Raw genomic sequence first — 14244 nt, forward strand, 5'->3', positions numbered from 1 at the left:
TACTTCCTCATTTCTTTCTTTATTAAGCTGGCTAGCCTACTGTTAGCATGTCTTTTTTTTCACTGATTCCGAAAATGATTTATTACATCTGGTCATACACACTGATGTTCAAAAGTTTGAGGTCTGTAAAATGTTTTGAAATAAGTCTCTTATGCTCAACAAAGCTGTATTAATCAGATCAAAAATACAGTAAAATAGTAATATTGTGAAATATTACAATTTAAAATAACTATTTTCTTAACATATTTTAAAATGTAATTTATTCTTGTAATGGCAAAGCTGAATTTTCAACATCCTTACTTCAGTCTTCATTGTCACATGATCCTTCAGAAATTATTTTAATGTGATGATTTTGTGCTCAAGAAACATTTCTCAATATTAGCAATGTTGATAACCATTGTGCTGATTAATATTTTAGGGTAAACCATGATAATTTTTTCAGGATTCTTTGAATAGAAAGTTCAAGAGAATTATTTATTTGAAATGTAAATCTTTTGTAACATAAATGAATAAAGGTATTTATTACTTTTAATTAAAAAAAAACTTACAGATCACAAAACTTTGAAAGGTAGTATAGATTTAGGAAGGAGATTAGCATTTTGCACCATGTTGCAAAAAGTATTTTAATAACAATGACCGTATAAATGGTGGCTTGCATAATACATTTGGAAGCAAAACAGCAGCACTAACAGTCTTCAGTCTTTTTGTTTTTAGACATTCACAAAAAAAAATCTGTGTTTTCTATGGAAGCCTATTTCCAGCTCTGACAAATAAATACAACAGATTGCAGTGAAAAATCAATTAAAAGTAGTAGAAAATTGAGAAATGGTTGCATCGTGACAATGTGACCACTACAAGTATGAGATCGCATTACTAAAAAAAAACATTTTTATCTGAAGTGATCCATAGTTTTAATAAACACATAAAATCATACATGTATCCACTTTTTCATCGCCTTTTTTTGAGATCCTGTTTTTTTTTTTTTTTGCATTATTGTCAGGAATTGTAGCATTCAGTTGTCAGTCATTGTAACTTCTCAGATGGCCAACAGGTGGAGCACCTTCCATTCAATATTAAGGCTGCTGGCCTCCTTTATTAAATGCATAATCTCCCATGTCTTACACATTTCTTGCTATTCACATCATGTTGGTTTTCTCTCTTCTCCTTGTCCTCTCTCATTTGGGCTCACTTCCTTGCAGTGGCTTGGTAGATCCTTACCTCCTCTTGTGGGATCTCTTCCAGCAATGTGACGTTAAAAACATTTTTGAAGTTTTCAATAAAACGCAGGTCAGATTGGAATCTCACCTGTTGGAAATAAGACATCGAGAGCCAACAGGTCTTACAAAAGAGACCACTTCAGACCTCATAAATTTAACATGTTAGCTAAAGTTAATGGTTATATGAACAAAATACAGAGCCTGACCTTATTTGCCAACAGTATGGTGGTTCCTGGCTTGCAGAAGTACTGCATGGTGATCAGTAGATCTTCCAGAAAGTTGTGATGATAGACCACGTCTGCGCACAGCACATAGTTGTAATGGTAGACGGAGCTGGGGAAGTTACGTTTCACATCCTTACCCCAGGTCAGAGCCGCCACCTGAGGCGTGTACCTGCAGCGGCCCCGTGTGTTGCGCGAAAGGTTAAAGTTCAGATTTGACAAGACATCGGGCAGATCTGTGGCCGTGACCCAGGCACCTTCATGTGAAAAAATAAGACTTTTGTAAATGAAAATAAATGGTCAAATAAGTAATGTAAATTTTGACCTTTCAAACTCTACATCATTTTTCAAAAAACTAAAAAAAACTTAGGCCTACCCAGTAAACTTGCCACTATGGACACCAGTCCTGTTCCTGCTCCAAGTTCCAGCACTGCTTTATCCAGCAGATCAACCTTTTCCCGGTTCTTCTCCAAATACCGACAGAGAGCCACAGCCTGTGTGCACACATACATGCACGTGCAATCTGAACAAACGCCTACGCCACAAAAACAAAATGGCTTCACACTTGAAATAGTTAACCCAGTGTCATTCTCAATCCCGGGTACGTTAAACAGAATCCTGGGGTATCTTGCTGATGTTTCTCATTCAATACATTCCGGTAACACTTTAAAATAATTAATGAATAACTACACAGGAACAAATGAGTAACACAATATTAACATTCTAGTAACTACTAGGCTATTAACTAAACTCTGAGTAACTAATTACTAAGTAATTGCGCTTAGTTGAATGTGGTAGTTCACTATTAGCCAATCAATCCAAAACCTTACAAAAACCGCATCGTTTCACACTGAACAAGTTTGGCACCTCAATGCTGGATTATAACTGCAAAAGTTTCTGCGAGGTTTCTCAACCCCCAGGGAAAAAGTGGTGCTAACACCGCTTCTAAATGATTCTAAATTACCTGGGGTTAAAAGAGGCGTTAAAAATGGCGATAACACGGGCAGTGGGCTATAAAGAGATAAAAATATCTGTTCTTACGCCTGGCCAGATGACTGCGCCAAAAGAGTCGAGCGATTCTCGGATGCTGATCTCCTGCCCGGTAAAGAAAAAGGTCTCGTTGCCAAGGGAGTAGAAGAAACTGGGCTCCCAAGCATTGCGCCTGTTCAGTGCCTCCTTCTGCATGTCTTTTCCCTCCAGATCCTCTGAAAAGAACACCAGTAAAAATGTGTCAGAGCAGTTCGTATTAGATTGTGTGATCTCGTTTGTTCAATATTTGGACATTACCGTGCAAATCCCATCATACGAATCACCAAATTGTAAAATAGTTTCATTACATTTTCTCATGAGATCGGGTTGCAAGTCTTTGAAGTGGAGCAGTGAAGTTTTAGTCAAGAGTGCAAGTCTTAGATCTAAATTCTGTTTGGTAGCAAGATTTTTGTTATTTTTATCTAAAAAAAAAAAAAAAAGTAAAAGATTTTTTAAGTCCTGCTAAACTGTATAGCTATAATATATACATTTAAAAAAAAAAAAAAAAAAAAATGCAAATATACTACATAATAGATGCATTTTTTTCACTGATTTTTGGAGCCCACTGTCATTTTGCTCCCATATCTCAATTTTCTACTTACCTTCCTTTGTGTTGTTTGGTGGTGGTTTGACAGGGTCTGGTTGTTTCACAATTCCCATTTTCTGCACATTTAGACATGGCCCTTCTATCTCCATAATGTAAGTCCAAACGCTCAGTACAGCTATCATGGTGGAAGATTCACGTTTTTAATTCTCAATAAAATTCTCTATAAAACTTTATCCTTACCAACTAAATGCATTGACACCTAGCTATTATCCAGTGTTTCAAATACTTCCCACATGCATGAGTATTGAATTGAATAGCACCCAAACATGCAAAATTCCTTTGGAAATAAATTTAACGTTAAACTAGTATCAGTAATAAACAGCAATGAAAATGAAATCACACTTAAATACTATCACAAACACAAAAACAGACCTGACACTTGACAGTTGACATCCTCAGGGCAAATATTCTTTTATAAAGAGGCAGCATCCCTCTGCTTCTGAGTTAAATGTGCAGTTAGTTATGAGAGAGAGAGAGGGAGAGAGAGGGAGTTGCATGCAGCATCAAAGCCGTTTAATTCCACAGCTCTGAGAACAATCCTCTCCTCAGGGATCACTGATCCCTCTCATTGGTTTCCGAGTTTGTGGAAAACAGACAGAGATATAGACAGAGGGGGGAAAAGATGTCTGTAGGTATTTGTGTTTGTCCACATGTTGACTTCATTGGGAGCCGGTTTCCTTAGAAAATCTTATCCATGAAGGCATCTCCCTTTTCCTCACCGTGCATGGCTCTGGCAGATATACTGCGGCCTATGGGAACTTGGAAGCTGAAACTGGGGTCCAATAACCTGTAAAAGCACAGATGGTAAATTAGGGATGTCTGCAAGAGTAGGATGACCTAACGGTCAGTTTTAATAGCTGGGATGAAATCAGACTTCAGAAATAACCTGAGACTGGGCTGACATAGAAAACATGATGATGTCTGAAATACCAAAGTAATAAGCCAAGAAAGTCTTGGGATTTTACTATTGGTAAGGGGTGTTCGTGGTGCACCTAAAGCCCATTTATAAAATGACGTCAACATTAATATGACAAAGTATTCACAATGTTCAATACACACATCAAAATGATCTCCAACAAGTGCAAGATCAAAACAGAAGATATGAAAATGAGGAAAATCCACACAGTTTAACTATTCCCTTTATTTAAAATAAAATAAAACAGCAATGTTTCGATTGTTTGAGTGATAATATCAAGTGGTTAACTCAGCATTGTTGTATCAGGGTTGAAACGTGTACAACCTGTACCACCATCTGTACCACCTGAAGCAAATACAAAAACTTTATTTGTTTAAAGATAGATAGCTTTCTCATCATTAGTGCAATAAGGTACTTTTTGGTTATGAAACAACTTTTCTCTAGAGCTTGCACATATTTAGCTACAAGTAGCAAAGCGGCCAGGGAGATGACAAGTATTAATTTCTTACTGAAATGGCTGGAGTGGTTTTGCTTTAGTCACTGCAAATCCTTCACTGACACCCAGTAGCGAAAACACAGCTGCCGAGGTAAAATGGAAAACTGACTCAGCCATGAAGAACAATGTATTGTGCATGCCAAAGTAAGCTTTAACCCCATATCCCAGAGTGTGCGTTGGACAAAGTGAGAGAGAGGGCGTTAATCTTTAGATATTCTGATAATAATATCTATATGAACCATTCTAGAAAATCTTTGGCTTTAAAGATTCTAGTAGATCCTCTCAGCACCTGATCCTCAGCATCCAAGGCCATTAAAACCAAACACTTGGAAGTAACCTCAGAAAGATTAATTCGTCCAAAACAGACATTTAATGCAATAACTCTTAAGCTGTGCTAAAGTTCATTTTTAAAGGTGATGTGTGTAATTTTCTAGTTGGAATTGATAAAATTTCTCATAGAAGGCATTCATAGTTTGGTTTCTGAAAAACATGTAAATACACACATACACACCCATATATAGTAGTAACCATTGATGTCTTTGTTTTTAATGACCCTTCAAGTTAAATTAAACCATCAAAAATTAGGTGATTTTCATTCTCTCTCTCATTCTCTCGTTTTTACATGTTCAAAATTTTTTTGTATGACAGCCTGGCCAAATATTTTGTCCGCACAATTTGACGTTTCATTGCTTTATCACCAATAAACCAGTTGACTTCAAGTACAACAATGCAACAAATAATTTAACAGTCAAGTTATTTTGCAAGTATGTTTGGTAATGCTAGTGCCACAGAAATGACACTTTACCTTTAGAACTTCATGCACTAAAGTTTTCATATTTTTAACATTATGACTGTCCCAGGCTCCACCACTGACTTCACAACATATGCGTCTGTCAGACGAAGTGACTCTCTCTTTATCCCATAGATGATGCATAGAAACATAGGAATCCTGGCATTCCTGGACAGATGATGAGATGGAAAACAGCCTGCATGGTAGGCTCATGGTGATGAGAGCTATTAGCGTACAAGCGCCTGGCTAAAGCCTCTGTGAAGCTTTAGCGAAAAGCTCCGTGAGGATTTAACATTGAGTGTCCTTTCAGTAAACAGCTAAATGAGTCAACTATTGGCATGAAAATTACAGGCGTAGATACAGTAGTAAAAAATATAATAGAAGACCATAATAAAAGTCACTTATTTAATGCAGTTTTACATGAAACATGAAATACAACAAGCGTTCAACAGGATGATTTTAGCAAGTAAACAATTAAATTAAACAAGTATTCAATAGATCAGTTGTGGAGTATAAAATGTATGTTTAGTTTATTATTATTATTTTAACAAATTTAACAAAACAGGTTGATTATGGAATAACCCTTATAAATTACTTAAATTAAAAATTACAATAATAATTCTTATTGTTTACATGTTCTTCATAAAAGTCACTGTATAGCAGGTTAGGTTAACCTCCTGGCTGTCTAAAGTGGGCAGGAACAGATGAATGGTCTGATATCACGGCATGGCATATCATTGAATCGCAGATTACCTGAAATTAGAGAAAGCTTTGTTAAACTAATAAAACAGATCATAAAAAGAGGAAAGCATCTCTATAAGAGAAGTACGAGATATAAATTAAACCCTTGGATTATCTCTGTGACGAGTGCAACACATTTTTGATTTTTGTTGTTCAGCAGCCACACTTACTCAGTATCTCTACACAGTTCTCTATCCCACCATCATTACTGGGCTGTCCAATACCCCAGTTATTATAGCTCCACGGCGCTCCATCCAACCATCTGAAATTATTTGTCTGTCAAAACAAGAAAGTGACTTACTAGTGGGACAGATATGTAGGAGAAAATATCAAATCATTTGAAAAAATGAAACGCTGCAAAGCAAATGAGCATACACCAATAACTCTCCGTCCTCCAAGCCATGTTATAGTGCGCACGCCATACTGGTCCATTAGTTTTCCAAGTTCTTCACGAATGTAGCTGCTTGTCACCGAGGCCAGGTGGCCATTAGGGCAGATTTCTTGACATTGTAACTAAGGAGATTATAAAGTGGAAATAAAAAACAGAAATCAAGTTCTATTATTACATATTTCATAATAATTTCTAAATAAAATAATCTATCTTGTAATTCAATATAGATGTTATTTGTATTGAACTAACTCATTAACCAGGATATGTTTCATTTGAACCTATCAAGCCAGAAATGTTACTTTGTACTAAAGGTTTTTTTTTAATTTACATTTCATTTGACTGCCAGAAGCATATTACACTAAATATGTGAATAAATCAAATGACATGAATTCATTATTACCTCAGCTGCATCGGCATTCAGGGTTCTTCTGAAGAACTGGTAACATTTGCCCTGTAGGACAACTCCTCTACAAGTCCACCTCCCTGTGGACATATCACACATTACAATCATCATTCCATAGCCTCCAAGTTTACACAACACTTTATATCAGCTCAGTAAATGCAGCTGTCACAGTGACTATGAACACAAAAAAGCATTTGGGCATTTGGTATGTTATTATCAGACCTGTTAAAATCATCTGAGGTGGCTTACCAGTCTTTAATGCCATTCTTCTTTCCCTCACTGGTTCCATTACTTCTTCCAGATCTTCAGCCACAATATAGTCATCCTCAAGTGTAGGCTCCTTTAATAATTTTTCTTCTTTTTCAGATTCCACCACCATCTCATCTACAGACTCCATCTCTACTACAGGTTCCTCCACAGGTACGTTGTTTGTGTTCATCTCAATGGCAACCATTTCTGGCTCAGGTTCTAGCTCTGTCTCTGGTGTCTCTTCAATCAGATAATCTGCCGCTAGCACAGGTTCTTCCACAGGTACGTTTCTGTTCATCTCAATGGCATCTATTTCCAGTTCAGTTTCAAGCTCTGTCTCTGGTGTCTCTTCAGTCAGATAATCTTCCTCTAGCACAGGTTCTTCTGCAGGTACGTTGTTTCTGTTCTTCTGAATGGGATCTATTTCAAGCTCAGGCTCTAGTTCTGTCTCTGGTGTTTCTTGAGTCAGATAATCTGCCTCTAGCACAGGTTCCTCCACAGATATTTCCAGCTCAGGCTCTAGTTCTGTCTCTGGTGTCAGATCATCTGCCTTTAGCACAGGTTCCTCCACAGATATTTCCAGCTCAGGCTCTAGTTCTGTCTCTGGTGTTTCTTCAGTCAGAACATCTGCCTCTAGTACAGGTTCCTCCACAGATATTTCCAGCTCAGGCTCTAGTTCTGTCTCTGGTGTTTCTTCAGTCAGAACATCTGCCTCTAGTACAGGTTCCTCCACAGATATTTCCAGCTCAGGCTCTAGTTCTGTTTCTGGTGTTTCTTCAGTCAGAACATCTGCCTCTAGCACAGGTTCCTGCACAGGTACGTTGTTTGTGTTCTCATTGGCAACTGTTTCTGGCTCTAGTTTTGTCTCTGGTGTCAGATTATCTGCCTTTAACACAGGTTCCTCCACCATCTCTGCTGTCTTTTCACTTACTCTGTGTTCCTCTGTTGTCTCTGGCTTCAGCAACACTGAATCAGGGTCCACCACATCTGCAACAGGTTCATCCTGCATCAGAGGACCTTGTTCTTCTTTTGTGTTCTGTACTATTGGTTCTTTTTTAACCACTGGTAAAACATCCACCTTCACCACATGATCAAAAGGCTGATCTCTAAATGGCAGCTTTTCCTCCTGAAATGGTGGACTGGCAGAAGCTAGAGAGTTGTGATCAGAAAGTTATAATGTTAATTAATCTAGCAATTAAATATAATTATTCACCACTTTTAAGATGTATTTAACATTTAGCTTGTTAGATATTCTAAGCTTCCACCAGTAATAACTACTTTTTTTTTTTTTTTTTGGTGAAGATGCATAATTATAAATATGCATTATTTTTAGAGTTAGTACACCTTCCAAGCTCTGGGAAAAAGTTTATATATGGGCGCACTATGGCACCAATCCACTGCCAAAAAAGCAACATTTTAAATAAATAAGCCAATAAAAAATTAAACACTGATCAGTGTTTAGCCTACAGAATGCTGTACTAAATGGCCTACTGTCTACTGTACTAATAATAGTTAATATTAACTGTTAATGTGTAACTAGAGCACAGATCATACCTGTTAAGGTGAGAACCAGCAAAAGTAATTTTTTCATCTTGCCAAAAATCTCCAAAGAGTTGCTCTCTGCAAGAAAAAGATGATTTAATATTAAACCAACATAAACCAATCAATTCGTTTAGTTTTCACTTAATTAAGTTTTTAATCGCAAGACTAGAATTCATGAAATTATTTGGTTATTCATTTCATAGGAATGTACTACACTGAGAGAAAAGGTTATTTAAATGAACTGATTTAATTAAAGGTACATTGTAAAACTTTTTGCCCTCTAGCGGTGAAAAAGCAAAACTGCATGCATAACTAATATTGCCTCGACTTGCTATCGGAAATTTGATAATTCCTACTTCTGACTTCGGAAGTCGTGATTATGAGCTCATCGCATTCAAGTTTTGAAACGGGAGGGCGTTCATGTGCAATTTTTACCTATGGAAACTTGTATTTACGATCATTCCGAGAACACGTGAAGGCTGCATAAAAAGAGACTACTCATAAATCATTCACTAATAGGCTAAGTTTAGCAAGTATAGCAAGTTTAGATGGAAAGGATCTCAAGCAGCTGAAGACGTTACTATAGCTATACCCATTAATAGAGATGGCACTTCCTTGAAAATAAATTCCAGCACAGCTCTACTACAACAACCTATAATGAAATGACCCTTCATGCTCATATCAGTGAACTCTGTTAGAGAGCTACATATGGCAGTTTATCTGTTCAATAAAATACCTTACTCACCCGTTGAGTAATAAAAACGCCATCTCCTTACAACGTTTATAAATCCTTAGTTATCGCCATCTCTGTTGATTCTCGTTTTATTATGAGCTCTGTCACGTTTTATTTTTGTCAGGACACTGTCCTGTTGGCGTGTGATTCCCTGGAGGTTCGATTTAAGGTGCTCCATGTCAACCTTTCTCGCTTGTTGTGACAACTAACCTATTACCCCCAGGGATGGGCAGTATTTATGATGCATGTATTTCAAATACGTATTTCAAATACAAAATAGTATTTTGTAATTTGTATAGGGTTGATGAAAATGGCTTCGTATTTTGTATCAAAATACTTTAGTGTTTTGTATTTTTAAAATACTGTAAAATACTTTGTAAGAAGTGCCAACTCAGTAGTTTGCCCAGACTTGTTGAGATCAGAACAGAAAATTGATCCATATGGAAGAAGGTGGTCAAGGTAAGAAACGTGCAGGCTGCCAGCTTTCCATCAATTTTTTGCATAAATTGCTATAATTTTTAACAGTTCATGTAAAGTTTTGGTGTTTGTTTTAGTAGCCTAGGCTAAATAGTTTACCAATTTACATAATGTTCTTGAAAACTATTATACCGAGCTGCAGCCCCCTATATTTATGATTAACAATCAAATGATTCATTAGTTAGAAGCTAGTTACTAAGAATACAAGAGCCATCAGTTGTCTTCTTATGAATGATCAATGATGATTGTCATTGAGTCAGTGTTGCTGATGCAAAGTAGGCCCCTTGTTACCAAACACCAATTATGAGTCATTCGCAAACATTAAACTGTTGGTTACTTTAATCCTAACCTTCATATGAGAGATCACAGGGATTTGTGAATATTTGATCTGTTAAAGCCACAATATGTAAATTTTTGCCGCTAGAGGTCGCTTATTCAAAACAAAGGCGTAGCTTGATGACGCCTTTATTTCACGGAATCATGGGAGGTGTTGTCTTCACGTCTAAATCAAGAAAACAAGATTCAAACAAAAAGACTTACTGTGTTGAGCTATATAACATGATGAGATTTCTGTCGATGAATGTATCCAAACAGTTTCTCCCCTGTCTAATAAAACGCATAATATACTAAAGTGTCTTTGATATTTCCATGGTTTCTTCAAAATAAAACCGGAAATCAAGGGTAATGATGTCATTGATAGGCAATGCACAGACACGGTGTGTGTCCTGGTAAAAATCGCTTATTTCTCTGGATTTAAAGCTTCAGTCCGTAACTTTTGGCCCTCTAGCGTTTAATAAACAGAATTGAATCAGAACATTGTAGCGTAAGCTACTTCTCTCTGTTTGTGTCTTTGACGAGTCACGCAGGTACTGTGCTACTCCGCAGCAGTTCCTACCAGACCAGTCTAAAATAGTCTGAATATAAACACTTATTATAAGTGTACCATAGTGATTCAGGGTAAGACAAAAACACAGTTTGGAAAATGCATTTACGTTGTAAATTGTCATTATATAATTTTTTTTAAATTTTGAACACAGAAAAGTTACAGACAGCAGCTTTAAACATTCTTGGAAACATTTGGGATAATGTAAATAAACAAGTCAACAAAATATGTAACATTGTTCTAGTGGTTTTGGGATATTTTAATCCAAAAAGTCCTACATATTGTGCCTTTAACTGGTTTCATATGTCAGATTTATTGCATGACTCTGGCAGAGAAAAGCTGTTGCTATCAAACATTGTGTACTTAATCAGTGTAATGGTGAAGGGATTGATCAAATAGGCCAGTTGATGGAAGGTTTACGAAGCCATTTCATGCTCCCTTGTAAAATTATTTTTTAGTATTTTTAAAATACAAATATACAGTAGTTTATTTTGATACATGGTGTGGCTGCAGTATTTTGTAATTTATTTTGATACACTTAAAATTAAGGTATTTTGTATTTTATTTTAAAATACATTTTGATGTATTTTTGCCCAACCCTGATTACCCCAACACCATACATGCGGAGCAACTTTCCTCCATTTACAGATTTGATGAGAGAGCCTACCTCATTTCCCATGAAAACCACCCCACTTTAGGTCTAAAATATTAACACTTATAATAGGCTTACCACAATAAATAATAAAAAAAATGTTTTGCAAGAAGGATTGATGATATTGACTGATTATTTAAATTTTGTTAATTTTTAACAAAAAGTTACATAGTGTACCTTTAAGTAAACATCATTTTATCAACCAAAATACATAAGTTACACTAACTGCATTTGAGGGTTAGATCAGGATAAAATTACAGATTAACACCCTTAATTTGAAAGAAAATCAAACAATTATTTTCAAACAAAAGAAAGAAAGAAAGAAACAAGGAAAGTTATTCTTCAGAAATACGTACAGAAGGTGGTTATTCTCACCGGTCTGGTGTTGGTTTTGCTGCTCTGTATCGACTCTTCACCTGTGTTTCTCTCAGTGCTGTGAGATCAGATCAGCGCTTCTTATAAAAGACATTTACGACCCTTTTATTGCTTTTGTCTTGTCACGTGTATAATAGCTAACTCCATTACATGCTTCAACGTGTATTATGTTTATCTAAATAACATCTCATTATATTTCCTTATTGTTTGTTTTTCTTGTAAACTTTTGCTTTGAAGTTCAGAGTACCAGATCACTTCAGTATGAAATAAAGTTTATGCAGAGATTGGATGCTTCTTTCTTTCTTTCTTTCTTTCTTTCTTTCTTTCTTTCTTTCTTTCTTTCTTTCTTTCTTTCTTTCTTTCAATTTATTAGTGTGAAAAAAAAAAAAAACCTTTTTATTCCCACACTAATAACAAGTGTTGGGCACATGTATATGTGTGGATAACATGATTCGACAACAGCACAACAACTTATATGTGGACAGGTGTTGAAAGGGTATATCAAAATGCCATGTCCTACTGAGGAAAGGAATACTGTGGATGAAGCAGCTGTCAAAAGTTTCATACAAGCCTCACAGCGAGTGTGAGGTCTCAAAAGCAACATGCATGAACAATGCATCTCTGTTCATGAAACCTAAACCCAATGAAGAGCAGTGCAAGCAGCTACATATTATCTCTCTCATGTTATCTTTATTGCACACTTCTGGATTGTTCAGAATTATGATGGACAAATCAACTGTATTAAGCCAAACATTTCCCTGAAAGGGAACCTCATAAAACAAAAAAACAAACTGCAGGACTTCAGCACTTTTTACAATGAAATTGCATTGTTTACCATCCGTCCCCAAATGTTTACCTGCATCTTAAAGACTTGATTTGACCCTTAGAGTTTGCTTTAGTTGTTGTAAACCAATAGATATTTAAGGTGGTTCAGTCATATATTCAGTCTGACTAGAATAAAAACAATTAATTTTTAGGTTCTAAATTTAAAATATATTTTTATAGACAACTTATTTTTTATAGTGCACACTGCACAGAACAAAACGACATTATTATCATAACTAAAAATAAAGTAAATAAAATTATAGAAATATGTGGGAAAGCTAAATTGTTTTAATTTATTATGTTTTACAGAAGTAATAATATCTGTATTTTCAATATCTGTAAACTGTGGTTACCACGCTTATATATATATATATATATATATATATATATATATATATATATATACAGTGGTGGTCAGAACACCCTTGGTAAGTATGATCAAAGATGACTGTAAAAATAAATCTGCATTGTTTATCCTTTTGATCTTTAATTCATAAAATGAGCAAAAATCTAACCTTTCATTGAAGAAAAAGAATTGAAAGTGGGGGGAAAGTCACATTATGAAATAAATGTTTTTCTCCAAAACATGTTGGCCACAATTATTGGCACCCCTAGAATTTTTTTATGAGTAAAATATCTCTGAAGTATATTCCCATTCATATTTACATCAGGGTGATCATAAACATGAAATTGTCCTGCCATGACTATAAACATGAGGAAACACAAAGGCCAAATTCCCTTAATCATTCATCACAATGAGTAAAACCAAAGAATATAGTTCTAATGTGCAGCAAAAGATTGTTGAGCTTCACAAAATAGAAAGTGGCTGTAAGAAAATAGCTGAAGTATTGAAAATCCCCATTTCCATTATCAGGGCAATAATTAAGAAGTTCCAATTAACTAAAGATGTTACAAATCTGCCTGAAAGAGGACGAGTGTCTAAATCGTCCTAATGCACGGTGAGGAGGAAAGTTTGAGTGGCCAAAGACTCTCCAAGGATCACAGCTGGAGAATTGCAGAGATTAGTTGAGTCTTGAGTCTCAGAAAGCATAAAAAAAAAAATATCAAACAGCACCTACATCCCCACAAGTTGTTTCAAAAATTCTCTGCTCTCACCCAAAGACAAACTCCAGCATATTCAGTTTTCAGACAAGACTGGAACTTCAAACGGGACCGGCTTCTATGGTCAGATGAAACTAAAAAAAGAGATTTTTGACAGCAAACCCACCAGATGGGTTTGGTGCACACATGGATAAAAAGTACCCCATGCCCACAGTTAAATATACTGCTGGATCTTTAATGTTGTGGGCCTATTTTTCTGCTGGAAGTCCTGTACATCTTGTTCAGATATATGGTATCATGGATTATCAACAGATAAAAAATCAAAACCTGACTGCTTCTGCTAGAAATCCAATAATGGGTCGTGGTTGGATCTTCTATCAGGACAATGATCCAAAACAAACATCAAAACCAACACAAAAATGTGTCACTGAGCACAAGATGAAGCTTCTGCCATGGTCTTCCCAGTCCCCTGACCTGAATCCTATCAAAAAATGAGTGGAGTGAACTGAAGAGAAGAAGCACCAACATGGAGCTGGGAATCTGAAGGATCTGGAGAGATTCTGCATGAAGGAATGGTCTCTGATCTCGTCAGGTGTTCTCCAAACTCATCAGGCATTATAGAAGAAGAGTCAGAG

General features: G+C 36.0%; 2 protein-coding genes across 5 annotated transcripts; both read right to left on the bottom strand.

The window, feature by feature from the left end:
• Positions 1 to 694: 694 nt before the first annotated feature.
• On the bottom strand, positions 695 to 3640 carry mettl21cb (methyltransferase 21C, AARS1 lysine b). Of its 3 annotated transcripts, XM_048193473.1 has the most exons (6): positions 3447 to 3640; positions 3070 to 3189; positions 2480 to 2643; positions 1815 to 1932; positions 1424 to 1695; positions 695 to 1305 (listed from the first exon to the last, which is right to left on the bottom strand). In XM_048193473.1, the coding sequence occupies exons 2-6, from the start codon at positions 3161 to 3163 to the stop codon at positions 1186 to 1188; spliced, it is 768 nt and encodes a 255-aa protein (XP_048049430.1). In that variant the 5' UTR covers positions 3164 to 3189; positions 3447 to 3640; the 3' UTR covers positions 695 to 1185. The 3 variants fall into 3 exon arrangements, with proteins under 3 accessions (XP_048049430.1, XP_048049429.1, XP_048049431.1); XM_048193472.1 differs by lacking the exon at positions 3447 to 3640 and having other exon boundaries at positions 1815 to 1973; positions 3070 to 3382; XM_048193474.1 differs by lacking the exons at positions 3070 to 3189; positions 3447 to 3640 and adding an exon at positions 2726 to 2847.
• A 2036-nt stretch (positions 3641 to 5676) lies between these two features.
• Positions 5677 to 11783, bottom strand: si:ch211-160b11.4 (cytadherence high molecular weight protein 1). Of its 2 annotated transcripts, none has more exons than XM_048193476.1 (7): positions 11723 to 11783; positions 8615 to 8680; positions 7061 to 8209; positions 6809 to 6891; positions 6393 to 6530; positions 6188 to 6293; positions 5677 to 6029 (listed from the first exon to the last, which is right to left on the bottom strand). In XM_048193476.1, the coding sequence occupies exons 2-7, from the start codon at positions 8649 to 8651 to the stop codon at positions 5962 to 5964; spliced, it is 1581 nt and encodes a 526-aa protein (XP_048049433.1). In that variant the 5' UTR covers positions 8652 to 8680; positions 11723 to 11783; the 3' UTR covers positions 5677 to 5961. The 2 variants fall into 2 exon arrangements, with proteins under 2 accessions (XP_048049433.1, XP_048049432.1); XM_048193475.1 differs by having other exon boundaries at positions 11704 to 11773.
• Positions 11784 to 14244: the final 2461 nt, after the last annotated feature.

The sequence above is a fragment of the Megalobrama amblycephala genome, linkage group LG6 (assembly GCF_018812025.1).
Source record: "Megalobrama amblycephala isolate DHTTF-2021 linkage group LG6, ASM1881202v1, whole genome shotgun sequence".
Lineage (NCBI taxonomy): Eukaryota > Metazoa > Chordata > Actinopteri > Cypriniformes > Xenocyprididae > Megalobrama > Megalobrama amblycephala.